The sequence below is a fragment of the Pygocentrus nattereri genome, chromosome 8 (genome assembly GCF_015220715.1).
Source record: "Pygocentrus nattereri isolate fPygNat1 chromosome 8, fPygNat1.pri, whole genome shotgun sequence".
In the NCBI taxonomy this organism is placed as follows: domain Eukaryota; kingdom Metazoa; phylum Chordata; class Actinopteri; order Characiformes; family Serrasalmidae; genus Pygocentrus; species Pygocentrus nattereri.
The window spans coordinates 8,968,736-8,995,980 of record NC_051218.1 but is presented as its reverse complement, the minus strand read 5'-3'; the positions used below and the strand labels follow the sequence as shown (position 1 = coordinate 8,995,980).

General features: G+C 40.7%; 2 protein-coding genes across 4 annotated transcripts in view; one reads left to right on the top strand and one right to left on the bottom strand.

The window, feature by feature from the left end:
- The window catches only part of arntl1a (aryl hydrocarbon receptor nuclear translocator-like 1a), a 26,062-nt gene extending 5,822 nt beyond the window's left edge, over positions 1–20,240 (bottom strand). The window contains exons 1-12 of one of the 3 annotated variants that reach the window (XM_017717683.2): positions 20,225–20,240; positions 6,284–6,335; positions 5,824–5,971; positions 5,645–5,665; positions 5,461–5,499; positions 5,337–5,369; positions 4,055–4,212; positions 3,850–3,929; positions 3,673–3,765; positions 3,461–3,578; positions 2,953–3,102; positions 1,613–1,859 (exon numbers count right to left, since the gene is read on the bottom strand). In XM_017717683.2, the coding sequence (XP_017573172.1) occupies positions 1,613–1,859; positions 2,953–3,102; positions 3,461–3,578; positions 3,673–3,765; positions 3,850–3,929; positions 4,055–4,212; positions 5,337–5,369; positions 5,461–5,499; positions 5,645–5,665; positions 5,824–5,971; positions 6,284–6,296 (1,100 nt within the window). In that variant the 5' untranslated portion in view covers positions 6,297–6,335; positions 20,225–20,240. Of the gene's footprint in view, positions 1–1,612; positions 1,860–2,952; positions 3,103–3,460; positions 3,579–3,672; positions 3,766–3,849; positions 3,930–4,054; positions 4,213–5,336; positions 5,370–5,460; positions 5,500–5,644; positions 5,666–5,823; positions 5,972–6,283; positions 6,336–15,632; positions 15,758–20,224 lie in introns of those variants that run through there. The other 2 variants (XM_017717681.2, XM_017717682.2) reach the window with 2 other exon arrangements.
- borcs5 (BLOC-1 related complex subunit 5) lies at positions 19,800–27,245 on the top strand. Its single transcript, XM_017717684.2, has 5 exons — positions 19,800–20,600; positions 21,045–21,116; positions 21,961–22,104; positions 24,466–24,623; positions 26,492–27,245. The coding sequence occupies exons 2-5, from the start codon at positions 21,059–21,061 to the stop codon at positions 26,717–26,719; spliced, it is 588 nt and encodes a 195-aa protein (XP_017573173.1). The 5' UTR covers positions 19,800–20,600; positions 21,045–21,058; the 3' UTR covers positions 26,720–27,245.

Here is a 27,245-nt window from a genome sequence, read left to right as displayed (position 1 = left end):
TCATTTTAAAGGGGCATTCCAGCCTAAAACTAGCATTTAATGTGTTAGTTCTACATGTAATATATCATGAGATATTCTGTAGCGCAGCATTGCATCTCTCTACCTCATTACTTTGACAGAACTCACATTTCTTTATCGTTTTTGTTTTACAGTGACAGGAACCAGTTTTCTGAAGCGTCTTCAGCCTAAAAATTTATTTATCTAAATCAATTCATGGCAGAGAGGTGTCTTATGTCAGAGTTCCCAAAGGGAATTAATTTCTTCAGAGCTACCACTATTTTACTCATTTTTAACATTACATACTCTGGTGGTTCACTGGTGGTTTGGGATAGTAAATAAAATGGTTGTATTTGTGTTGTAGTCATTGTGACATCTGGTTCTATCACCACCAATGTAAAGAAATCTGACTTGGTAAGTTTCTCTACAAAGAACCATTTCACATCAAACCACTCTGAATGACTATGTCTATATCTCAATTTAGAAAAATCAGTGGAATCCCCCTTAAAATGTCTTGTTTTGGAACAGTTAAGGATGACTACGTTTTTGGTTGCATTTTTGTTCCTCACAAGAAAACAGTTCATTTCTGTTTTTCGTTTCTGTTCTTGAAAAGGTTTGGAGCCCAGTAGGAACTATAATATTAACAAACATAAAATAGTTGACATAAGCTCAATTAAAATCAATATAACTGTCTGTCAAAAGTTCAGGGCACATTAAGTTACATAGCATATTAAAAACTAATGATATTTAAACTAAGATTATTTACATTTCTGCAAGTATTGTATCTTTTCATGGGACAAAACTATTGAAATTAAACTTGGACATAAAGTAGTCAGTGTACAGGTTGTATAGCGGTATAGATTTACTGTCCTCTGAAAATAACTCAACACACAGCCATTAATAGCAACACAAGTGAGTACACTTCACAGTGAATATGTCCAAATTGTGTCATTGTCCCTCCCCGGTTCCAGGTGTGAATGGGGAGCAGGGCTGTTAAATTTGGTGTTTTTGGTATCATTCACTCATACTGGCCACTGGATATTCAACATGGCACCTCATGGCAAAGAACTCTCTGAGGATGTGAGAAATCTTTCCAGAAAGATGACCTAAACCCAACTGAGCACCTGTGGGGCATCCTCAACTGGAAGGAGGAGGAGCGCAAGGTGTCTAACATCCATCATAGAGGAGTGGAAGAGGATTCCATTAGCAACCTGTGCAGCTCTGGTGAATTCCACGCCCAAGAGGGTTCAGACAATGCTAGAAAATAATGGTGGTCACACAAAATATTGACACTTTGAGCACAGTTTGGATATGTTCACTGCGAGGTGTCCTCACTTGTGTTGCCAGCTGTTTAGACGTTAATGTCTGTGTGTTGAGTTATTTTCGGAGAACAGTAAATCTGCACTGCTATACAAGCTGTACACTGACTACCCTAATTTATATCCAAGTTTTGTTTCTATAGTGTTGTCCCATGAAAGGATATAATATTTGCAGAAATGTGAGGGGTATATTCACTTTCGTGAGATACTGTGGGTGTCTCCAAACTTTTGACAGACAGTAAGTCTCCATCTGCGGACACTGGGGCAGTGACACAGACGCCGTGTCCAGTTCTCACCTTTGGTCTACAAAGACGAACTTGCCGTCGATGGCGTGGCGAGAGACGTACTCGGTGGGTTTGACGCGGATGTCTCCGTTCATGGGCTGGGGGACAATGTGGGGGTGCAGGCGGCCGATGGCCACCAGACAGCTCAGATTGCAGCCTTCATTGTCAGGCTCATTATCTTCATCCAGGCCCATCTTGGTTGGCGGCCAGCTTTTCAGGTAACCTGTGCTGTGGATGGTGCAGAAGCTCTTGCGGTCCGCTGTTAAAATAAAGTGCAAATAAGGTTAAAACCATGTTAAACACATTGTTGGCCAAGCATGTGTCAAACATTCATCTAATTCAGGGTTTTTCAGTCCAGTACTTGGAGAACCCAGACCAGTCCGCATTTTTATTGTGCTCCTACATACCAGAGTCAGGTAATAATTACTATAACCCACTATTATAACTAACCACCATTACTAACTAAGAGTATATAGACTACAATTATCCACTATAAGTGTAAATTACAGTGTTCTATAAATCGACTTTATTTAAGAATGTTATAAACTGTTTATTTTGATATGATCTACATTATTATTTGAAATTTTATTATAATCATAGTAGTAGTAAAAACAATGGAAGTATGTGCATTTATATTTTGTTTTTAATTCTATACAAATCTAATCTAATCAGCTTTCTACAGACCCTAATCACCTGGCTCAAGGGTGTCTGCAGCAAGACTAGAGTAAAAGGGCTGGATTAAAAGCCCCTGATCTGACCAAAGCGTCTTGTTTTCTGAGACAGTAATGGATTGGCTGTCCATGCTAAGAAAAAAGAACCCACTGTTATTAAAGGCACAGTTCAGCTTTACTAGTCTTGAGGGACCAGGTGTGAACTCGTAATGAGGATGTCTGGGGACAACAGAGAGAAATGTTATGCTAAATGTGGGTGGGAATGTAGACTTTTTAGAGCAACTCTTGCAAGGTGAGGTTTCATTAACCAACAACAGCATCTTTTGCTCTTTGTACTCCAGACGAAAGAAGATACTAGAGGGATTTGTGGACAGGTGTTGGAGAGAGTGTATCCTTGTTAGCAGCGGTTGTTGCTTCAATCCAGCACTAAAAGTTCAAAAGTGGCCCCCAGACTTGATCACGTGTGATCTAGTGAGACTAGTTTCACTGGCCTGCAGGAGAACCAGGTGTACAAAAGACAATTTTTAGCCAAAAGATCTGCACTGATTTTCCAGGTCGACAGCTCAGTCGAGACGACAGTTTTACTGGCTTGCAACTGGCTTGAAACAACTCCAGCTCTTATTTAAACTTATTTTTGATTAATCACATAAAGCTGTTCAGATGAAAGAAGGCTTGAGGTACCTTTCTTTTTGGAGCAGGTGGAGGGGAAGTCTTTGTCCTCCATTTTGACAGAAGGCCGGTTACACTTCATTCGGCAGAAGAACGAGCGACGAGCTCCTGAGCAGAGTCTGGAAGGTCCAGGAGTGATATCAGTCTTCACTGGCAGACCAGCTGCAGACCAGAAAAAAATAAAGAGAGAGAATGAGAGAAAAATAGAGAGAGAGTTAGAAGAAGAAAAAAAAACGTACAAAAGCACGAAAGAAACAAAGCAATGTACAAAAGAAGTGAGAGAAAGAAAAAATGTGTAGGAGAAGAAAAGGAAAAGGAGACAGACAGCACATTATTTACCATTATTGAACATTCCATGTACTAACAAAACAAAATAAATTGTTGGCTTTCTTCCTAGACCTGGCTGAATTCCTGTACTATCCAATGCTGACATCCTCAACACTGGGCATTCCCTCACACTGTTAGTTTAATCTCTGTGCTTTATTATGAGTGGAACACAGCTCGTTAAGAGTTACTGTACTTTTGGCATCGATGAGTCGTTCCCGTGGCGCTGTATCTGATGACGACAGCTGCTCTTTCACTTTGGCGATGTCCTTCGGATGCAGATAGTCAAACAGACTTTGACCAATGAGGTCATTCTAGGGAAAACAGAGAAAAAGTGAAAAATTATATTACAGCTATGCAACCTGATGAACTACCTGACATGAATGTACAAGTCATTCAAAAACACACCTGGGTGTAATTTAGGATTTTATAAACGGACTCAGAGACGAAGAGAATCTTGCCCCGATCACATCCAACAACGAAAAGGAAGCCATCAGCGGCCTGAGGACAGCAAACAAGCAATTCAGTTTCACTCAAAATAAAACTATCATAAAAGAAGATCAAGTACAGATGCCTCAAACCTACCCTCAATATTAAATGCTTCAGTTCATCATCTGATAAGAATGCTGGTTTATAGTTTGCTTCTGTGTATGGGTTGGTAGCACCTGTGAAGAGAGAGAGAGAGAGAGAGAGAGAGAGACAGACAGAGAGAGAAATTCTCAAACTTTAACATAAATAAGTTACCAAGCCATATAAAAGATGTGACTACAGATCAGTGAAAAAAAAAGACCTCGTAACGTCTTCATATGCTGCACAGCCATGCGTAGCACCGTCAGCTTGTCAAGCTTGCGAGACATGGCGTTGCATGTTGGGACTAATGAAGCCAATTCATCTATAAAACTGTTCATCTTGTCTCTGCGCCTCTTCTCAATCTGACTGTGGGCTTCCCTGCAGTGGAGTAGACAGCATGGTAGCACACACAATATAAGCATTCATTAAAAAAAAATACAAATTTTTGCAAATAAGCCCTCCACTTTCCTCCAATTTGCAGTTTTATTTTTTATCCCATATGCACACTACACATTGTTTAGCCTGAGTTTAACCTTAATTTGGCCCTTCTGACAAATTCTGATTTGCACCGAAGCTTGGTTAGAGCATATGATGTTTGTGTGGGTTTATGTATGAGCAACATTTAAATAATTCATGCTTACATAACCAATTTTCCAACCTCTCTTTATTCCTTAAAATTACACAGGCTGTTTCTGTTGCTGTGCCTTTAAGACTGATATAGGTCAATGATAAATGATCTCTTATCTGTTTGGTTGTCCTGCAAAAGGCAGTTGTGGCTGAAAGACTCCTTGTAACTTGTGAATTGGTGGGGCTAAACTGCTGTACAGACTGAACATGTAGATAAATGTAAATGAGCTCACAAATTCAAAATGTGCTGTTTTTTTTAACATATATTGACTAGTGAGTGAAAAGTACATTTAGAAGCTTTACAGATATTTACATACTATCTTCATCTCTTTTATTTCTAAGAGCTGAGCAATACTCAGTTATCAATGATATGGGCGTGTTTGCCTTCTCTAAAGTTAAAATTCTGATAATAACTGGGTTTTTTTGTTTTTGGACAGCAACAAAATGAAAAATTAGTTGCTCATTTAAATAAAACAACAATAACAACAACAACAAAAATTGCTGATTCCTATTCGCCGATTCTAATTCAGATCCCTAATCAAGCTATTCATGTAGGCCAAGAAAAGTAAAACATCGTTGTCCAAACAACTTCACAGGAGCGTAATTCATCATACATATCGCTGCTGTCTGAACAAAACCTTGCATTTTTGAGTTTTTGACATAATTAGAAATTTTACAGTGTGTAATTTTACAGTGTGTGTAAATTTCATGACGAACGGACCAAAAGAAACGGCCTTAAATGACTTGGAAAAACATCTGGTTCCATTGACTTACATTAAAAGTAAAGTATGCTTTTTTCTTCTCCTTCTCTGGTTTTGTTCTGACAACAGTGATATGCTCTTTCATTATACATATGTTCTGTACTTCAGTATTACCTTGCATTTTTTATCCGGCCTTGCTGATCATCTCTGGAATTAAACAAATGGGTTTGTGAGTCAAAACAAAAAAGGAATGCTTCAAAATGAATGGAATATTAAGTGTAACTTTTTTAGAGCGTACCTTCCAAGTTGTTTATCCTTGTCTGTGTCCATACTATCACTGTGGATATTTAAAATGTAGAGATTAACAAAACCTCTGGATAAAATAGAGATATAAGACTGCAAAACTCACTGGTCCTATAAACAAGTTCAACTGCACATTCCATTTATGGAATTACAGTATGGAATAGAAGAAAAATACTTACTCAAATGAAAATCCATCAATCCTGGAAAAACAACAACAAAATAAGATTGCGTTACAAAAAACAATACTAATTCTCAAAATCTGTGATGTGTACATCTACCAACCACACCAGTGCATCATCACTGAGCAGTAGGTGTGAGAAGGAGGGAGCAGGAGGAGGAGGACTGCACGTGTACTCACTGGTACTCTGTAGCACTGCCCTTCCTCTTGCGGGTGTAGTCCAAGCCCGGCGTGCCCACAGAACTGCTGATGAGGTCTGTGGAGCTGGGGGACATGAACTCATTCATTGTGGAGGAGATGTCCATCCTTTGGTCTGCCATTAGATCATCTGAGCACACACAAGAGAGTCACTGTCACACAAAAACATCCCTTTGGTTTCACATGAAAACAGCCAAGGCAAAGTCTATAACACTGTTGTAAGCAATCTTTCAGCAGAACAGACAGCACCAGATCCAGTCGCTGTACTAAAAACGCTGCTGTACTTTTAGTACTTTTTTAGTATTACGTGTATCAGCGTTACACATCACAATTTACCATATATCTATCCAGACTTATCTTGCCTGGGGGGGGCTGTTAATGTACTTCTACAACACAAAGACAATCGTGACTACAGACAGCATAACATGCTTAGCATACTCACCACACAAATTCATTCAGACAGATGTTTTCAACACATATCCTGCATGAACCTGCTGGGATTAGACGGATTAGAAAGATATGAGAGGTAATACCTTTAATTTATATATATTCTTTATTTACAGCCACTTACACTTATGCGAGTATATAAAAATGGTGAATATTATTAAGCACACTAACTGGTCATTCAGGAGGGGTTGCACAAGGCAGAATTTCTCAGTTAGCCAGATAAATCAAATACTCATATAAGCCCAAAGTCAAGTCCAATAAGAGGAGAGGTCAGGGACATTTCTGTTGGATAGTGTTGGCTTTAGTTACCCAGCTCACTGCGAATTCCACATTTTTCTTTCACTGCATCACTGAAAAATTTCACTGAATCACAGGCAGGACCTCACAATAGCTTTAACAAACCACAAAGAATATTTCTAACTTGTTTTCATTTTATTCATGAGCACCTTGTGTGTGGTGGCAGTGCTTCTATAGCAGCAACAGTACAGACAGTGAAGGCTGTGAACCTCCACTAGTGTATGAGGCCAGTTCCTTCCTATAAACTGTCCAGTAGGGCTGCACAATATATTGTTTGCTAATCACTGCCATCATACTTGCCTTTGCAATACTGATACTTCAGATGGCTACAATATACAAATGACCCCTCCAACTACAGAAAGATAAATCATTTTTATATCGAAATCGCAATCTAAGGGAATGCAATTTTCAAATCGCAATATCTTGCAATTTTTGTTAAAATTATGGCCTACATCATCAAAAATGCTGTCCTAAGTTTTAAGAGGGAAAACTCAACCAAATAACGTGGAATTTGAGAACTGTCTACATAAGCTAGATGAATCAGATGAAACCAAACATGCATGTTTTGAGACATCACAACCACAACTGGCACTCTGGCACACTACATCAAGCTAATTAATATTCTAGTTAATATTCTTGTCATGCCAAAAAAAAAGGCTTGAACCTCAATTTATAATATAATCGCAATTGCAATATTAGTCAGAAAAATCACAATTAGATATTTTATCCAAATCTTTCAGCCCTACCTCTGACCAATGAGTTATGTGTTTTACTATGTACTGTGAGCATCTTCACTAGGGCTGGCACCGTTTCGGGCATGAGCATTAAGCTGATTTCAACAGAAAATGTTGGATGCGATGCAGAAAGTAAAAGAGAGTGAATCCAATCCAGTCGTGCACACTTAAAAACACTACAACTGTATGTTTCATTACAAAGACAGCAGAATTAATCATGTTTAACGCAGTTCAACGTGTGCAACAGCAAGCAAACATCATTGTGCCCATTGTGAGTTTTGGATGACAGATCTAGTGCGCATGTTGATATAGTGTATATTGATATAGTACTTTGTCTATATGCATCACACCTGATGCACTGAATAAAAATTTTTGGCTGAAACCAAAATTCAAAACATATCGGCCTGAAAACCGAAACCAAAAAATAAAAAGTGTTTTTATTTACATTTTAATTATGCTTTTTCGAAAAAATAACACAAAGTAAAACTACAAGATAATGATACAGACAGAATTATTATTATTTTTAGTTACACTTTGCACTTTGTTTCTGTGGTTTGTGACTGTTTACATGTGGCTACAGACAGTGTTGGCGTGCTAGAAGGGACTTTCCTCTCAGTTTTAGTTGTTTTGCTGTATTCTGCATATAGAGTATGTTTTCATGTGGTACCAAACATGTAGTGGAGAAGCTTTTGGGTGTTGCAGCCTCTCTTAAAACCTAGAATGTGTTGTCAAATGCCCCTCATAGAAACTCTGAAATAGTTCCACCCAGCTGACATTTTTATTGTTTATCTGCAGCTTAAACTGTTTAAGGTGTCTGCACTAACCAGCACACACAACCGAGGGGAACACTTTTCTCATTTTCATTCCACTTAACATTTCTGTGCGTTTCTCTGGGTGGTTCGGTGAACCATGGATTTCAATCCAACAAGTGTCAATTATTTTGCTCAACTTGTATTATGTACTGCAAAACATATCACAACTGCAATACGTAGAAACAAAATCACACTACAAGTATTTTATCCATGTCATTCAATCCTTCTATCCAAGCAGTGGTAGTGGGTGGTACACAGGTTCATCCGGTATGAGCAAAATTCTTTTTCTGACAAATACACAAAGATACTGCAACACAGAAACGGCACAAATACACTGATCTTAGCATCTCTAGCGGAGAGACTGAACCAGAGATGTTTCAGTCCCTCAGTCGCCTCCTGCTGTCTAGAACATTGCATTTGAAGTACACTTTGTTTTTTAGGCAGGGGACATAAAGGAATGGCTGGTCTTGTTGGACTAGCCTTCGCCTAACGCAGACACCAGAGAAAAGCCACCTGACTGGGCCAGCCGGGTCAGAGAAGGCTGTGGTCAAAACCTTGTGTGTGAAACAAGATCCTGGACCATCTGGAACTGAAGCGCGAATAACTGTAATATTTTCCCATTTCCAGCAGTGTCTGACAGTCGGAGGCACAAGTGTACGGGACACATAGGTGCCAGCATGTAACGGCCGCTCCGTTTAAGGTGGAATGGAAAATTCAACAAATAGCCACTGAATAAGAAGCCAATTTCAGCCTTTCATAAAATAAGATGTCAAATAAAATTTAGCACCAATTTGTCATGTTAGAAAGTACATCTGTTGTAGAGTTTTGTGTTTTGTTGGGTATTTTTTAACTACTTTCACAATAAAAACATTTCAGATTTATTAAAATGGTTCATATATATATATATATATATATATATATATATATATATATATATATATATATATATACACACACACACACACACACACACACACACACACACACACACACACACACACACACACACACATACACATCCCACACATTTTTGGCTATTGCCCCTGCTACTACCAAGCAGCATTGTCTGGCACATTGTCAGAGGACAGAAGGCTCAAGGATGAACTCTCAACCATGCGTTTTATGCTGAACACCAACATCACATGGAAAGCATTCACAATGGAATTTCTTCAGGACCCTTGACCTCGAATAACATGTTAGACATATCACATCAATCTGGACTGATATTTCACAGCATCTATGACCAGGTGCGCTCACCTGAGTCAGATTTCTTAACTGTTTATGGTGATTTTCTTAGACACAGTAAAATATATAAAATCAGCTGTAACACACTAAGGGCCAGATTGAAGGTGCCATAGAACGCAAAACTACTTACACTGGCAAAGATACAGCTGCATAAGGAGAGCTTCATGTGTGAAACTGACATTCAGTGAATCTCAAACACTGTCCTTCAAATGCAAATCCCACATTTACAAAAGAGGGCAGTAAAACGGGTCAATTTCAAAATCCTCAACTGTTACATAACAGTCTTGACTTATTAATATTCAGCCCCCTACAATTTACAGACACCAGCCTGGTGAAACAACGACAGCAGACCAACAGCAAAGAACTGTCAATGGACACCTTAACTGCTGTTGTTCATACAAGTGCCAAAATGTAACTGCCACCATTTAAGGTGGAACGGGAAATTCTCAAAACAAGTTGGCGAATAGTAAGCTACCTTCAGCTGCCACATCCTCAGGACTGCAGAAACTTTAATTCAAAGTTGTCAGTTTGCTCTGCACTACAGACAGTTTCTCAAAAGTTGAACTTTTCTCTGAAAGTTTCATAGTGAGGTACAACTTCAATTTGCACTATTGTCAAGATCGAAAGTAAACAGGTAGTACAGGCACTGTTAGCTACCAGTAAGCTCCAAGTAACTAAGGTAATTAAAAAGTATGATGACCTACGTGCCTGTGTTTACTTCAATATGTTGCCACTGTGGTGCTTCACTGTGAACCAGCAAATCACATCATTCATCAGCCACTCAAAAAAGGGAAAACACCTTGTTTCATTCCAGGGCCAAATCACAGGGCTGTAAATGGTTGTGTAACACATTTTTCATTTTTCACCCTGAACAAAGTCACATACCTAAATCAGAGATTTAAAATTTAAAAGACATAGATGCACCTTTAAGCCCTTCCCTGAACATGGGCAGTATACCAGTTTATCCAGTTTACCTGTTGAAATTCTCAAGGTTTGAGTTTTGTCACAGTCTTTGTGACAGTATGCCACATATGATGCAACACACAAGAGTGCAAAACATGCTAAAGTTATCCAGTTCAGCTGAACGTACAGTGAGTGAGCGATATTTCAGACACGTTTTGAGTGAATTTTAAGATGCAGCAGTCGATCACCTCACACTCAGGTGAAGTCCTAGGTAGTCCCGTTCGTTTTTGAGATAGAGGGTCAGCATTTAGTCTAGCATGGACACTACACTGCTGCATCAGATGTTGGAGGGAAAAAAACAGAATGTATCTGATCTGATTTTGTGACAAATCTAGCCTGAAATATTACAGAATTCTTTGTGAAAGAGTTTAACTAAAAGCTTTGATTTTGTATCAGTCTTTTATTAGTAGTACATACACTTTTTTCCATGTTGTTTGTTTGCAAATCACACTGAAATCAAACCTGGCAAACTGAGTCCAAGCACGGTTTCTTTTGTTGTTTGTGACTCAAGGTCGAGCAGATGTTCCTCAATTTTAATGGCTGATTTTACACCGTTCAGCGTTTGTTTCCAGACCAGCATGCTACTGAGGCCCTGACTCCCCCGGCCACGCACGGCTCCGCAGTGGGAAGACAGACACGTGGGTCAGTTTAATCAGCGAAGCCCTCCAGTTGCCAGGAAACTTTCGGTAAAAGCATGCAATCTAGGCCACGTTTAGATAACTAGGAGAAAGCACCATTCTCTCAAAGCACCAACCAAATTGCCGTGGAGCCCCTTCCGTTCAAAGGGAATTTTCCGCTGACCAGTCAGACTCCACTACCTTAAAACATGGAGTAAAAGCCATAGGAAGTGACATTTCGATAAGGGTACACCTTGTCCTTGGTACTCTTGTTAAATCATGGCACAGCAGATCAGCATTAACTGCTCTCATGACGTTCAAGTTAAACTTCAGTCTTTACTGTAATGCTTCCTATATTAACCTCCACCAACATCTCCGCAGAATTACAATAAATATAGGCCCAACTTTGCACTAGTTGACAGCTTTGGCTACCTCCACACATTGAATTGCATGAGAAATAAACAAAGAAAGAAAGCAGAAGAAAGAAAGCTTGAACTAGGTCATTGTAAATTTTCCAATTTCGGAATTATATTGTGCATGGAAAATACAGTCTGAAGCCTTGGCACGGCTTTCTTAGACCACTTGTCTAGGCACTCTGTAACAGTCTGGAGTCAATGGAATTCGTTTGTATATGACAGCATCCATGGGGACTACATTTCAGCTAAATGTCAACATGTCAAGTTTGTTCACTCCTCTTGAAATTTGCTCCCCCCCTACTTTTTTTTTTTCACAATTTCTGCATAAATCTATCTTTGAGAGGTAAACAAAGTCATTCAGAGCGGACTGATGTAAAATGGCTCTTTGTAGAGAAACTTATTTACAGTGGGGATGATAGGAATCACAGGGCTGCGACGTCTACAACACAAATATAGCCATTTTAGGCATCACCAGTGAACCTACACATCTTCGGGGCTCTTATATGTAATGCTGAGGATGGTAAAACAGTCAGTAAACAAAACTAACCCTGGGCACTATTTTGCCCTAATAATGATCTGGTTCCTATCACCACCACCACCACAAATGATTCTGACCTGGTAAGGTTCTCTAGAATGGGGCAGTTCTCACCAAACCACTCTGAATGACGGTTTATATCCTCATTTATTTTCCTATGCAGCCATATTCATTCTGTGGGCCATGAACACTCATCCTGGCAGTGGACCCCTTTTGTACAGCACTGAATCTCTGAAGGCCTCGTGCTTAAGGCGTGCACATAGAATGAAAAGTGAAGGATGGACGAATCATAACAAGCAGGACACAACCCTCACTGTGTCAATAAAACAGTGTTCCCACCCTATAAACGATCCTGCATAACTCACATAATGAGTTTACACAGGTTACAGTGTGTGAAAACACATCCTGATACACAATGCCCGATAAAAACAGATTTAAACCATTAGCCCAATTTGGACTGGATTCCATTTATACAGGATCCTAGTGTGATTTCCTCTCCTACAGGTGCTACTCTGCAATTTTATTTGTATCTGGTTTGGCCATGTCTGAGTTCTTTCTCCTTTCTTTCCCGGAGAAAAATTACAGGCCCGAAATTATGTACGGTTTTTCACCCTGATCGTTTTAGTCCCATCTGGATACACGCTTCCGAGATTTCCCAGGCAGATGTTGCCACCTACTGAAAAAATAAAAGCTTTTCGACCGGCTTGTTGATTTAGTCACATTGCATGTCCATATTAACCAATTTCCTAATCGAGAAACGGTTTACTGGAAGACCCTTATCTCCATCCTCCCTACACTGGGAGAGCATGAGCAGCAGAAGAAAGAAAGTAAAGCCAGAATAGCAAGTTAAGTGATACTTTATTAATCCCACAAACGGAGAAATTCCACCTCTGCATTTAACCCATCTGTGAACTGAAACACCACATACACACTAGTGAATAGACACACACACTAGGGGGCAGTGAGCACACTTGCCCAGAGCGGTGGGCAGCCCTATCCACGGTGACCGGGGAGCAATTGGGGGTTAGGTGTCTTGTTCAAGGACACCTAAGTCATGTGCTGTCAGCCCTGGGGATTGAACCGGCAACCTTCCGGTCACAGGGCCAGTTCCCTAACCTCCAGCCCACGACTGCCCCCGCAAGATTCCACAGGCAAAGGGGTGATTACAGCAGCTTTATTTATTAAGCATTACTTCATATTCACAAAATCAACTGTTAGTTTTGTGATGCAAACATACGGAATCGTACAATATATAACCCAGAAACAAGAAACTCTCTTGTGCTGTGGTAATTTTGTTGCCATCCAGAAAATAGAGTTTTATCACTAAGGAGACGTAAAAATTGGATCACAGGTGTCGCCCCAATAAACTAAACCAACGAGAACATACAGCAAACATTTTTAAAAACAGTGCTTCACTGTTACAGTATCAGAATGGAAGCTCGTGGTTAGTAGGCCTGTACTATATGAATGAGACAATACAAATTGCAAAACCCACCCAGTATATTGTGTTGAGCTTCCTTTGGTCCATATATTCTCAGAGCTAGCCTGAGCACAAATGTAACTGTACAAACAAATAAACCATGTGGCTAAATAAAGTGATTTTTTTTTTCATTTATGATATTACATCTAATGTTTTGGTCACAGGGGACTTCTGATTTTTAACAAAAGAAACATTCAATTTGACTGTAAGCATGAAAATTACATTTAATTTAAAAAAAAAGTTATGACAGGTATTGTTAGATACTGAAATATACTCAACAAATGCACAAATACATCAAATTTCAGTTCTGCGACATTTTTCCTCATCATCCTAAATTAAGTTCTTAACTATGAATGAGTGAACACACTGGGACGCAAGCACAGAGTGGCCTGACTGAATGGATTTATTAGAGATACACTATGATACAGGAATGATATCAGCACAGACAGATAACGGCTGTAGAAAATAGCCCTATTTTAACCAATATTTGATGATGTGTTTATTGCATTCCAGAAATCTCAAATGCCTGCATTTTGTTACTGCATTTCTAACCCCACAGAATAAATGCAATATATTCTGAAGTCCATTCTACAGTCCATAAAACACATCTGGGTAGATTTAGTCTTGATTTCTAAATTTTATGATTCTTTATGTATCAACATTGGCGAGCGTACATAAAAATATCAGACATCGGCCCTCAATTCTCATATCGGTGCATCCCTTCATCAAAAACACTCACAGAAAGAGTCGTGGTGAAATGATGACCACATCACACAAATAAATACTGAGGTTTGTTGAGGGGCGTATCTGCATATCAAAGCTTTCCGCAACATCAGTACCACAACGGCTATAAACAATACATAGTGCAGCTGTTCTTAGAACTGACAGGGCGTCACTGCGATTTAAACCTGAATTGTTTCTCATTCTGACCACAGTGGCCAAACAGAGACCAGCAACTTCAGATACTCAGAACAGACAGACACCGCATTCTGGCTGAATGATCTGAAGGAAATATTTAATTGTGATTTTTCTGACCAATGTTGTAATTGAATTGAAATTATTTCTAATAAATTAAGCCCCATTATTGTTTTTTTTTGGCCAAGAACACCGGAATATCCACTTTATCTGGCATGAAGCGTTAACACTGAGTGTGTCCATCCAGTTGTGATGGTTGTGGTGTCACATATGCAGAATATGGGTGTTTTGTTGCTTCTTATTGGTCTAACTCATCTACAGGCAGCTGACAAGCTGTGTTATTAGGTTACATTTCCACATTTAAGACAACTTTCTTGATGATGTATGCACACACACACACACACACACACACACACGCGCACATACATATACATTATATATATATATATATATACACACATTATATATATATATATATATATATATATATATATATATATATATATATATATATATATATATATATATATATATACATAACATGATGCTCTACAATAAACTGGAATCTGCACTCATTCCGGTATCAATATAATAACCCAGCCCTACTCAACTCCCCCTTAATCAAACAACTCTCGCCCCCATGTGCACTAAAGCCATGTGGAGCAGTCCGGCTTCGGGAACAGCGTGTACCTCGACTGGACAGGGTGGAGAAACGAGCTGACAGGACGAGAAAATGAATTCAACGCAGTTCACCTGCTATTCCATGAACATATATCTACAACTGTCTACGTGGGGACCAAGCCGCAGAAACACATTAGTCACCGTGCGCTCAGCAGTCTGGAGGCAAGTCCGGGCGACTTCAACCGGCTCGATGTCACCTCGACCTCTTCCGCTGATGTGGAAAACCTACTTTCGTGTTTTTGGGTGTTTGTAAGCGCACCTACCGAGTAATACGCCTATGAAATGACCACAAAACCGGCTCGCCAGTGTAGCCAACAAGCACCGTCTCCCAACGAGGCTGAAGTTGGCTTCGCCAGCTTCTTTTTCGAATTCTCCCGTTCCACCTTAAACAGTGCAGCGGTTACATTCAGGCGCCCACAGACGCCTGAATGGAACCGCTGGTCCATTTAAGGTGGAACGGAGAATTGTGAATAAGAAGCTAACTTCGAGGACATCTTCTGCCAGAGAAATGTCACTATAACGCCCCTCCTCCTAAAAACCAATAACTATAACATGAAGGGCAAAACCACACACAACGTCCATCGACTAGAGCCTACATTACAGCACACACTGCTCATAAATAATTAGACATAAACCCGAGGACACTCACCGGAGAGATAAAACGGCATCACACTTATTTGGTGCTGGCTGGGCGGCTGGTGGGTGAGGAACTGTGACATAAACGGAATCAGTCTCTGACCTACTTTCCTTCTTTTCGTGTGACTATCGGGCCACTAACCTACATTTCCCACCAATTAGGTCTTTGGTACAATCCTATGCAGCGTCTTCAGCCAGTCAGAAAGCAGCTTACAAACCACAAACGTGAGACGGACACCCGCGTCAGCCAATCGCTGCGCTCCGCTGGTGCTCACGATTCAGAGACATGGCTGAGAATGGGTGTATTTTTTCAGAGCAGATATGTAATAACATGTTGTAACGCTGTAATACTAACTGTAAATAACTAACGGAGTTATTAATGTGAACTCTTTTGGGTCTTCTTACTAATATTAACCTTACAGTGATTACATGCAGCTGAATAGGAAACCAACACAGAACCAAAAAGGGAAAGAAAAGGGTGGATGTGCCATGAATTTGTTATTATAAGAGTGCGTTTAGAATATTTTCCAGAATTTGTAGTCAAAATAGTGTCAATAAAACTGTTATGGCTCATCAGTTTGCACCTAAATATAGCTAGAGCAGAGATAAGAGTCGAGATAAGGCTGGTCAAAATAAATAAATAAAGATTGTCAAATGTTTTACTGTTTCTTCCAGAAGCTATACCACAGGAAACGAAGGCTTTGTTTTTGTTTTCAGGTGACTGCCTTCACCTAAACCTGAACCAGGAAAAACAGATCCCCACTTGCTGAGCTCTCTATAGCAATAAACCAAAGGAGGAAACGCATAATCTCATTAAATCTTTCATCTGCACAAACACAGCTTTCGCAAGGTCTTACAATATAACTTTACAGCAAAATGCCCCTCTCATTGTGACACGGTTGCACATTTAAAGGGCCCATATTGTGGAAAACTAAATTCACCACACTCGTTTATGACATTTATTAAATATTTTATGAACGTTTCTAACCACATTATCTGCTTCCCGTCCCACAAGCCGTTTGGGATGCACTGTTTCTGTGATGTCACAAAAGAACAACAAGTTTACATATGTCCCCTATTCAGCCTACAGCAGTTTAGCCCTGCCCACCCACACTGAAGTCATGAGGAGTGTTTCCCTTTGGACTTTTTAAATGAGGTGCGATACAGGGCAGCCAATCAGAACAGTGGTCATTTTAATTATGTCAGGCTTAAAGGCACACAGCCTGTTTAATTCTGAGGGGTAAAGAGAGGTTGGAAAATGATCATGTGAAAAGAACTTAGGATTGTTTTTACCACTTAAAAATCACACGAAACCTATATGTGCACTTCAGGTGAAACAATAAAGTGCAAGAGAAATGCAGGATATGGGTCCGTTAAGGGTTTGTTTCTGTCTATTTCAAGGCTACCCCTTGACTCATTTGTCAAACTGATCTCCATACATAGAAGAGAAAACGCTGTATGTCCAAAATTATACAGACAGCCCTGAATTCAGCTACCTAAAGGTGCACCCAGTGTTGGCAGGCGTTCAGCTGTGCACGCTCAGCTTGTGTAGTCTTCATAGAAAAGCTTTTCCAATAGAACGGGTCGATCTGGAGCAGCCACACACAAACGTAAGGTCACCATGCTCAGGGTCAAGCATCAGCTGGAGGAGTATAAAGCCCCACAGGCTGTGGAGCAGTGGATCTGCATTCTCTGGAGGACCATCCAATGCCTCTGGGATGAGTTGAAGTGATCCAGAACTAATCATCCAGTACCTGACCTCACTAATGCTCTTGGGGCTGAATGCAATCAAATCCTCACATCAATGTTCCAACATCTAAAGCCTAATTATCCATAAAGGAGAATTCCACCGATTTCTCAAAATGTCTGCATAATATAGGAATCAGGGGTCATGATGCATTGTAAAACAATGTCTCAGGCATCAAAAAACATACTCAGAATTTTTTTTTAATAATAGCTTTGTGTCAGGTCGCATTTAGATGCTTCAGATATCTGGTTTCTATCACCACCACTGTAAAATCTGATTAGTGATGTTTTTTCAGAACTGCATATTTCACATCAAACAACTCTAATTGATCTTGTTTACATCTTGAAGATTAAATTATGCAGAAAGAAACTGTCTAATTCCTCTTTGTGTCATGCTTTTTCTGTATCTGCTAGGCCTGGATGGTGCATCCCCTCAAGATTATAGGCTGCAATTGGGACTGTAGTTCAGATAAAAGCTGTGCTAGGCCCTGCCCATGATGGACAGACTTAACACTGTGCACACTGGCCATGCACTCATTAGAAAGGCTTTTAAAATTAGGTTTTAATGGAAGTTTGAATGTGAATAGAATACTACAGGGATTTCTGTGAGAATCTTACACCAAATACAATAAGAATATTATAGATTACTGTAGGATAGTAGTACAACCATATTATATGGAAGTTAAAGTATTACAGATCATCATAAAAAGTAGTATATTGCAATGCAGAAATAATAAAATGTGTTACTGTTTTACTTTAGGTCATTTTTGCACAGTGTTTAATCAATGATGGCATATCATTCTCCATGGGATTCACAGAATTGCACTGAGGTTATAAGGTTTTAATGTTAATGTTTAAGGTTCTAATGTTTCAGCCTGGCTTACTTTTTTAATCAACCACAATATGGGACAGCCAATCAGACCAAAACTCATTTACATCTATCAGTCTTAAAGGGACATTAACAATGGTGGTGAGTGCACAAAGGCAGCAGTTTAAAGCATAAAAAGAAGTTGGAAATGGTCGTGTAACAATGAATTATCACTATTTTTGGTACACAAAACCACATACACATTATAAACCAACCTCAGGGAAAAAAATAAATACATAAAATATAGGATATGTCCCCTTTAAGGCTGATTGAGGATCAGACTTCCCATACTCAAACAATCAGGCTGAGTGTAAGATTGTGAAAATGGAAAAATTGTCTGTTGTGGTGTACAAAACCCAACCTGAGTCCAAAAGGAGTTTTGCCAGTTTATTGGAAAAAAACACTGGACAAAAAATAGAAATCAAGACAGAAAAATCATGCTAAATATTTTCTTTTTTTTAATAAATATTTTTAAAATATTTAAAAGTTTAAGAAAAATGAGATAAAATGGAAAAATTAGGCTTGAGAGCCTTTAGGGCACCATCAGCCCAGGTAAGCTGAGTGTGGACTCGGGTTCGCTCTTTCTCCCATCTCCCAAGACAAAGAGTTCCCGCTTATCTCTCCAAGTCCCAACTCTCTGTGCTCCTGCCCGAACTGACCTCTTAAGGTTTTCCCAAAAGAATTTATAACAGCCCTGCGTATCTGAAGTGACCTTCTTCACCCAATCAGCATTAGCCAGAGAGACAAGCACTCATTGTCAGGGCCTACAGAGATGAACGACCCAACTGCACACTCAGGAAACATACATTGTAATACACCTAAGAACATTGTAATACCTTATTTTTATACTACCTAAAGCTAAAGATGAAGTGTAATCAATGGAGGTGAAAGGTGTGTATCTGTATGTTCGTGTGTGTGTGTGTGTGTGTATGATGCACAGACTTATTGTATGTATATGTGTGTGTTGGATGTGCAGACTTAATGGAGCCTAAAGTTGTACGTGAAATCTCCCCGTTCCCTTGATAGAAACAGCCTTGAACATCGTAAAGATAGCATCAAGGTACAGAAACCTCTAATCTAATCTAATAACCCCCACCAGACAGACCCTCATCGTCAATAAGCATTGAAATGTCGTCAATTGCAGTGATAGTCGCCCCTCTAATCTATGTGTGGGTGTATGTATATGTGTGTGTGTGTGTGTGTGTGTGTGTGTGTGAGAGAGTGTGTGAGAGAGAGAGTTGGAGTAGAGTCTAACTCTGATAACTCCATCGAGGCCAACCTTGACACAGATAAGCTCTAGGCACCAAAGGACATCTCCACACTGGCATATATTTCTGATTCTTCATATACATATAAACATATATAGTTTGGTGGTCAAGATCCCCAGATCGCTTACAGAGTTTAAGCGGCTTAAAAGTGCTGTGGAACTGCACTGAGTCCCTAAGGGAGAGTGATTAAAAAGAAAAGTTAATGACATTGCGTTCCCACGCAAAATAGGTGCTCGTCAGACAGCAAGCGAACGTAGGACCAGAGGTGCCCAGCGCCATTGCCTAGATTAGAGCTCTGTTTGCAGCATAGCGCGGTCAGCGCGGTCAGCTTTAAAAGCTGTTTTCCCAGTTTCGCCAGTCTGTGCTGAGTTCATCCAGCAGTTGTTCTCTGCCGTCTCTGTAAATGTCGCTTTTACGGACCCCCGACCTCAGTTTCAGTCCGAGCCACTAGTGTTCGACTCTGAGAAGCGACGCTATGTCTTTATGTTTCAGTCCGAGATCAGCAGCAGATTCAACGAGCTGCTTCATGTCTGAGCTGCAGCAACGCAAAACATTTACGAGGGAACCCATTTTATTTGCGAGGGAACGCAATTTTTCTTAAAAGTGGCAGAATTTTTAAACAAAACAAACAACCTGAAATTGGTGCTGCTATTTAAATCGCAGAAGAGAAAAAGAAGGATAAAAAAGAGAAATTGGAGGGAAATGTAGATTATGGGCCCTTACTCTTGTTTTCCCATCTTCTCCAGCGCTTGTGGAATAACGTCACGCGTAACCCGTCGAGGTCATCACTCCGCGTCTGTTTTGCTTCGCGCTGCTTAGAGAAGTTAGCGGGCTAAGCTGTTTACACACGTACAAACAGAGCACTTCGTAGGATTTAGATAGTACCTGCAGACTGCAACAACGAAGGGAACCCGAGTTCAGCGATGTGGAGTGGACTAACGGAGCTGTCAGTGTCGCTGAAACGATACAGTAATGTTAGAATGACTCGCTAAAGCCGACTAGACCAGCACAGCTGAGCTGAACGCAGCGCCGCAGCGTCTCACATAAACAGCAGCGGGTTTAAGAAGTGGCTCTCTAAAATCAAACACCGTCATATAAGGTAAGTCAGTCATTGTTACCTTTGTGATGCCAACCGATCTGAATGATCTGCTCGCTTTCAAAAGGGTTGAATCCTTCAAAACAAGAGCTGCCTACGTTCAGCTAAACTCACAATCGTTAGATGTACATTCAAAAACGGGGCTAAATGTGTTTAAACAACAACCCAGGACCACCAAACCTCTTACCTACTGCTGTTCATAGGTACTCTCTACTACTGAGAATATGAACCTGGGATCACGTTGATCCTTCTGGATCACAGGTTCATCCTCGCAGCACTAGAAAGTGCCTATTTTCAGTGATAGGTAAGTAAGAGGTTTGGTGGTCTTAGGCTGTTTTAGTGTATTTAGCCATGGTAAAGTTTTTCAAAAGAATGCATTTGTTAGAATGTGCTAGTAACCGTGCTTAACCGGACTCATTGCAGAGTTAAATCAGGCTTGTTTTACAGGGGAAAAGTACACCATGGGTGCTGAACAGAGTGGAGATGCTGAGCATAAGCACTCGGACTACAACTCTTCAGGTGTGTTCTGCTGTTTTCATTCACTGGTTATAGTCGAGCTGAGTTGGGCAAAAAGTATTTAGTTTATATAGTGAAAGAATGACTTAAGTAAAAGTGCCTTTTCAAACACAACTAAGTAGTAAGTACTGCATAACTGCAGTCAAACCTTTTCAGTACATCCAGCATCTGTCGGCGTAGGAACTGAAAGTCGTTTGGCATTGTTCTCCTTTTGATGCACCTTTTGATGTTCTTCTCCTTTTGATGCACTTTTGATGTTCTTCTCCTTTTGTCGAAAGTGCAATCATAAATTAATTTTTTCTTTGATTTTCATTGTACATTGTCATTGGGTGTCTTGAAAGGCGCTTATCAAATACAATTTTTGTTGTTGTTGTTGTTGTTGTTGTTGTTGTTATTATAAACCAGAAACATCAGAGGTGGGACCAATCACAGAGCAGTATGGATGCCTTCACCAATGTAACAATGGAATGAGATACAAAAGTGGAATTAGTAACTTATCCCCAGGAAAGCACAAATCCAGTTACTTGAGGTTATTTAACTAAATGTATCTGTTTACTACCCACCTCTGCAGATGAGTAACTGTTCTTGATATATGAGGTCTCTGTTGCTTCTGTTTTCACATTAAGATTTTTCTAGAAGCTTCCCCAACCTTACACATAATCCACAATAGATTGTAAATGGGGTAAGGTATGCGTAAGACCAGCAGCTCATGGATGGTTGGATGGCTGAAACTCATAATGCACAAGACAGTCATAATTTACACAAAAGAACAGTACCATGCTGTCATGAATGATCCACACACTACTCTTTGCCAGTCAAGTAAATGTGTATTTTTTTATTGCATTAGTTGTCCCTTCACCAGCTAAGCACAGAGCAAAAATGGATGACATAGTAGTTGTTGCTCAAGGAACACAGCCATTACGCAACATCCATAATGATCCTGATGTCATCAAGCTTCAAGAGATCCCCACCTTTCAACCTCTTCTGAAGGGTAAGAGCTTTTATTATTGATTGCAGTACCTCTGCGCTCAGTCTGTCTCTTCAAACTTCCAAATTATTGCTGATGTAAGTGAAATAATTTGCATGCACCAGTTATGATTGACAGTATACTTTAAATATGTGTTTGTTTTCCTTGTTGTTTTTCCAAGGTAGAATTCTAGCATTGTGACTAGAAAAATACAACCCAGTTGGACTTTAAATGACCTGTATTATTGAAAACTGTTTCTAAACCAAAATGTTTGATGTAGTATGTAAACATTGTTAAAGTTTTCAAAATTTGCTGCTCACTCCTCACATATATATATATACCGCGACCCTGACGGAGGAGCGGCTTAGAAAATGGATGGATATATATATATCCATATACACACACTGCTCAAAAAAATAAAGGGAACACTCAAATAACACATCCTATGAATGAATGAAATATTCTCATTGAATGCTTTGTTCTGTACATGAATATGCTGACAACAAAATCACTCAAAAATCATCAATGGAAATCAAATTTATTAACCAGTGGAGGCCTGGATTTGGAGTCACACACAAAATTAAAGTGGAAAAACACTACAGGCTGATCCAACTTTGATGTAATGTCCTTAAAACAAGTCAAAATGAGGCTCAGTATTGTGTGTGGCCTCCTCGTGCCTGTATGACCTCCCTACAACGCCTGGGCATGCTCCTGATGAGGTGGCGGATGGTCTCCTGGGGGATCTCCTCCCAGACCTGGACTAAAGCATCCGCCAACTCATGGACAGTCTGTGGTGTAACGTGGCGTTGGTGGATGGAGAGAGACATGATGTCCCAGATGTGTTCAATCGGATTCAGGTCTGGGGAACGGGCGGGCCAGTCCATAGCTTCAGTGCCTTCATCTTGCAGGAACTGCTGACACACTCCAGCCACATGAGGTTTAGCATTGTCCTGCATTAGGTGGAACCCAGGGTCACCACACCAGCATATGGTCTCACAAGGGGTCTGAGGATCTCATCTCGGTACCTAATGGCAGTCAGGCTACCTCTGGTGAGCCCATGGAAGGCTGTGCGGCCCTCCAAAGAAATGCCACCCCACACCGTTACTGACCCACTGCCAAACCTGTCATGCTGAAGGATGTTGCAGGCAGCAGATCGCTCTCCACGGCGTCTCCAGACTCTGTCACGTCTGTCACATGTGCTCAGTGTGAACCTGCTTTCATCTGTGAAGAGCACAGGGCACCAGTGGCGAATTTGCCAATCCTGGTGTTCTCTGGCAAATGCCAAGCGTCCTGCACGGTGTTGGGCTGTGAGCACAACCCCCATCTGTGGATGTTGGGCCCTCATACCATCCTCATGGAGTCGGATTCTAACCGTTTGTGCAGACACATGCACATTTGTGGCCTGCTGGAGGTCATTTTGCAGGGCTCTGGCAGTGCTCCTCCTGTTCCTCCTTGCACAAAGGCGGAGGTAGCGGTCCTGCTGCTGGGTTGTTGCCCTCCTATGGCCTCCTCCACGTCTCCTGGTGTACTGGCCTGTCTCCTGGTAGTGCCTCCAGCCTCTGGACACTACGCTGACAGACACAGCAAACCTTCTTGCCACAGCTCGCAGTGATGTGCCATCCTGGATGAGCTGCACTACCTGAGCCACTTGTGTGGGTTGTAGAATCCGTCTCATGCTACCACGAGTGTGAAAGCACCACCAACATTCAAAAGTGACCAAAACATCAGCCAGAAAGCATAGGTACTGAGAAGTGGTCTGTGGCCCCCACCTGCAGAACCACTCCTATATATATATATATATATATATTGTGTGTGTATGTATATATGGGAACTAAACTGCAAAAGCAGCCTGTTTTAAATTCACTGTTTTTTGTGACAATACGGAAACATAGCTTAAGTGACCCTTATTAGTCCCACAACGGGGAAATTTCCCCTCTGCATTTTACCCAGTGAAACACCACATACACACTAGACACACGCACTTGGGGACAATGAGCACTTTTGCCCAGTGGGCAGCCCTATCCACAGCGCCTCAAGTAATGTGTAGAACTGTGAAGACTCAAAGAACCCCTTGAGTGTTTAAATAGTTTTTTCTGTTTTTATATAGTTCTGTTCCATAGTGCATAACATGCTGGTTTTTTCCTAAGAGTATAGGGCTTCTGCTTCATACGACTGTCAACGAGTGCGTGTTGTTAACAGTACCAATGATGTTAACAAAGCCCAGACAGCCACAGCTAACTAGCTTCAACAAATGGAAGATATATTTTAAAACCATGTACTATAAATGTGACCTTGATGTGCCAGACGCTAGTTTTTGTGAAATACCACCATCCAGTGGCTGTACGTTGTGTAGCCTAAGACATACAAGTGTTCTGATGTTGTCAGGTGTTCTGAGTGGGCAGACGTCACCCAGCACGGTGTCTGTGGAGAAGCTGGACTCTGTGCAGGTGCTGCAGCTTTGTGTGCGCTACCAGGACCACCTACACCAGTGCGCCGAGGCTGTGGCCTTTGACCAGAATGCTCTGGTGAAGAGGATCAAAGAGGTACTCCAGCACTATACTTTAACACAGGGGATTAATAACTTTTTGAGTGCACAAACCCAAATGGACATACACTAACCACTTTAGTAGGTGCACCCAACTTGTATCTACATTGTCTATCTTCATTGTCTATTTTATCAGGTACAGTTACCCCATAGGTGTACTTTGTAATTATCTAAAACATCTCACAACAACAAATGGTTAGCCAGCAACCACTAATTCTTCTTCTTTCTATGCCTTCCAACTGGTGATATAATACCACCAAATTCAAGCTGCAACTTCAGCTTAAAACCATGGAAGATGTTCTGTAGAGCCAGCATTGGGTTTGTTATGGGCTATTGTAGAAACATGGCAATCTCTGCTGGAAGAGGACCTGCTCCTATGTAGATGTGAAGGACTCAGTTGTCACCAACTCGTCTTCCAGAGATCTGCCCTCCTGCAGACTTGAGTTACAACCCTAATCGACCACACTCGATCCATCTAGTTATTACCTTCAGACATTCCAGGCATGCAGGATAAGGTGTGTTAGCTGAAAGAGTTGTGTTAGCTAAATGAGGTGCGTTTGGTTGGAGCTGAAACCTGCAGGAAGATGCTTCTCCTGAAGTAGGGTTCGTGACCACTGCTTTAAGGACCACTGCACTGTTAAATGAAAGGTCAGCTGAACTCAAAATGACTAGTAACTGATTACCTGGCTTTTTGGGGTGACTAACCTTTAGGACACAAGAGTTCACACAACTCAAACTTCTTAGTTGAGTCAAAAGTTCTCTTAATTTTTCAGTTCTGCATCTCAGTTAGGTAAACTAAATCAGCTAGTTTTTTTTATACTCAACTTCCACACTAGCCAAGACTCTTTCCATCACACAATTCAAAACCTCCTGTTGGGGTGACGGCTTAGTCCACTGTGCCACTCAAGCAGCTCATATTTTGTATCTACCAATGTTTAAGACACTGGAGAAGATTTTTGCCGTTTTGACTTTAAAGCATGGCATCATCTCATGTGCAAATGTCTAAGAATTCATCCCAACATCAGTAGGTTGTGAGTTTGAATCTCAGCGATACCATAGCTGTCCATATTCAGATGCCAAGATAAAAATATGCCAGGTGGGACTGTGGACGATGGAGTGTGTAGAATTTCAAACCCTCGGAAATCCAGGGGACCAGCCTGTTGTTCTATACAGAGATCTTTATTCGTTTGGGCACAGGCACCAGACTGACACAGTTATATAGCTGGACTGATGCCAAGATTAGACCCAGCTCATACAGGACAAGTAACAGGTGTGACAAACACGACCATATAGGGATAAACAAGAATAGACAGAAGAATGTTCTAAGTACAGTCACAGCATGAGCACACGCAATACAGAATATATAACACAGATGTAGCACAATTCAAAACAATAAATTCCTTCAGGTGCCAGCTAGTAGGGAAATTGGGTACAAAAAGAACCTCATTCAGTTTTGTTTATCTAACTGAAACACAGAACTAGAAACAGTAGCTGGGAGAATATTTGACTCAACTAAGAAGTTTGAGTTGGTTGGATAGTGTAGTGGGTAACACCTCTGCCTTCTACACTGTAGACTGGGGTTCAACCCCCACCTGGGCAAACACTCTACACTATACCAATAAGAGTCCTTGGGCAAGACTCCTAACACCGCCTTGGCCTACCTATGTAAAATGATCAAATTGTAAGTCGCTCTGGATAAGAGCGTCAGCCAAATGCCATAAATGTTAAATGTAAATGAGTTGTGTGAACTCTGGTGTCCTCAAGTTGAGTCAACTCAAGAAAAGTCACGTAACCAGTTACTATATTATTTTAAGTAGAGCAGACTATATTTTTACAGCGTGCTCAGTCTGACTGTGCTTCTTCCAGATGGACCTCTCGGTGGAGACGCTCTTCAGCATCATGCAGGACAGACAGAAGCGCTATGCCAAATATGCAGAGCAGATCCAGAAGGTGAACGAGATGTCCATGATTCTGCGGCGGATCCAGATGGGCATCGACCAGACCGTGCCTCTGATGGAGCGGCTCAACAACCTGCTGCCTGAGGGCGAACGGCTGGAGCCCTTCAGCATGAAGCCAGATGGAGAACTCAAATAGACCAGTACTGGACGCTCGGTCCAGAATGTGCAGCCACCTTCTGGGCAAAAGAGCAACATTAAGACATTTATTATTTATCTTCAGTGAAGGCTGTGAGTTGAGTGCACTGGCTGCATGCTTTGTGCCTGGAACAAGAGTCATTTCACTGTTAAAGACTTAAGTAACAGTACAGTGAAAATGTGAGACTTGAAATATGTGTGAATGTCGAGAACAATTAGAAAATCTTGTGTAAATAAAAACGAAAGACTTAATAATATTAATCTTTTAAATACTGTAACAGACACAGAGCTCAGAGGCTGTTTTCAGGCAAATTTTGGCGATTTTGTTCTGTTCCGTTTACATGTGAGTATCTTTGGACTGCAAGCTAAAATGAGCTTGGCTTCTCTTGGGATTGTGATGTCTACAGGAAAAATACAATTTGCAACGAAAAAAAAAAAAAATCATAAAAGGTAGAAAATAATTACCGCACAGTTGTTACTTTCCAGAATTCCAGTGATCAAATAAAATTTTGGACTGTGACAAAATA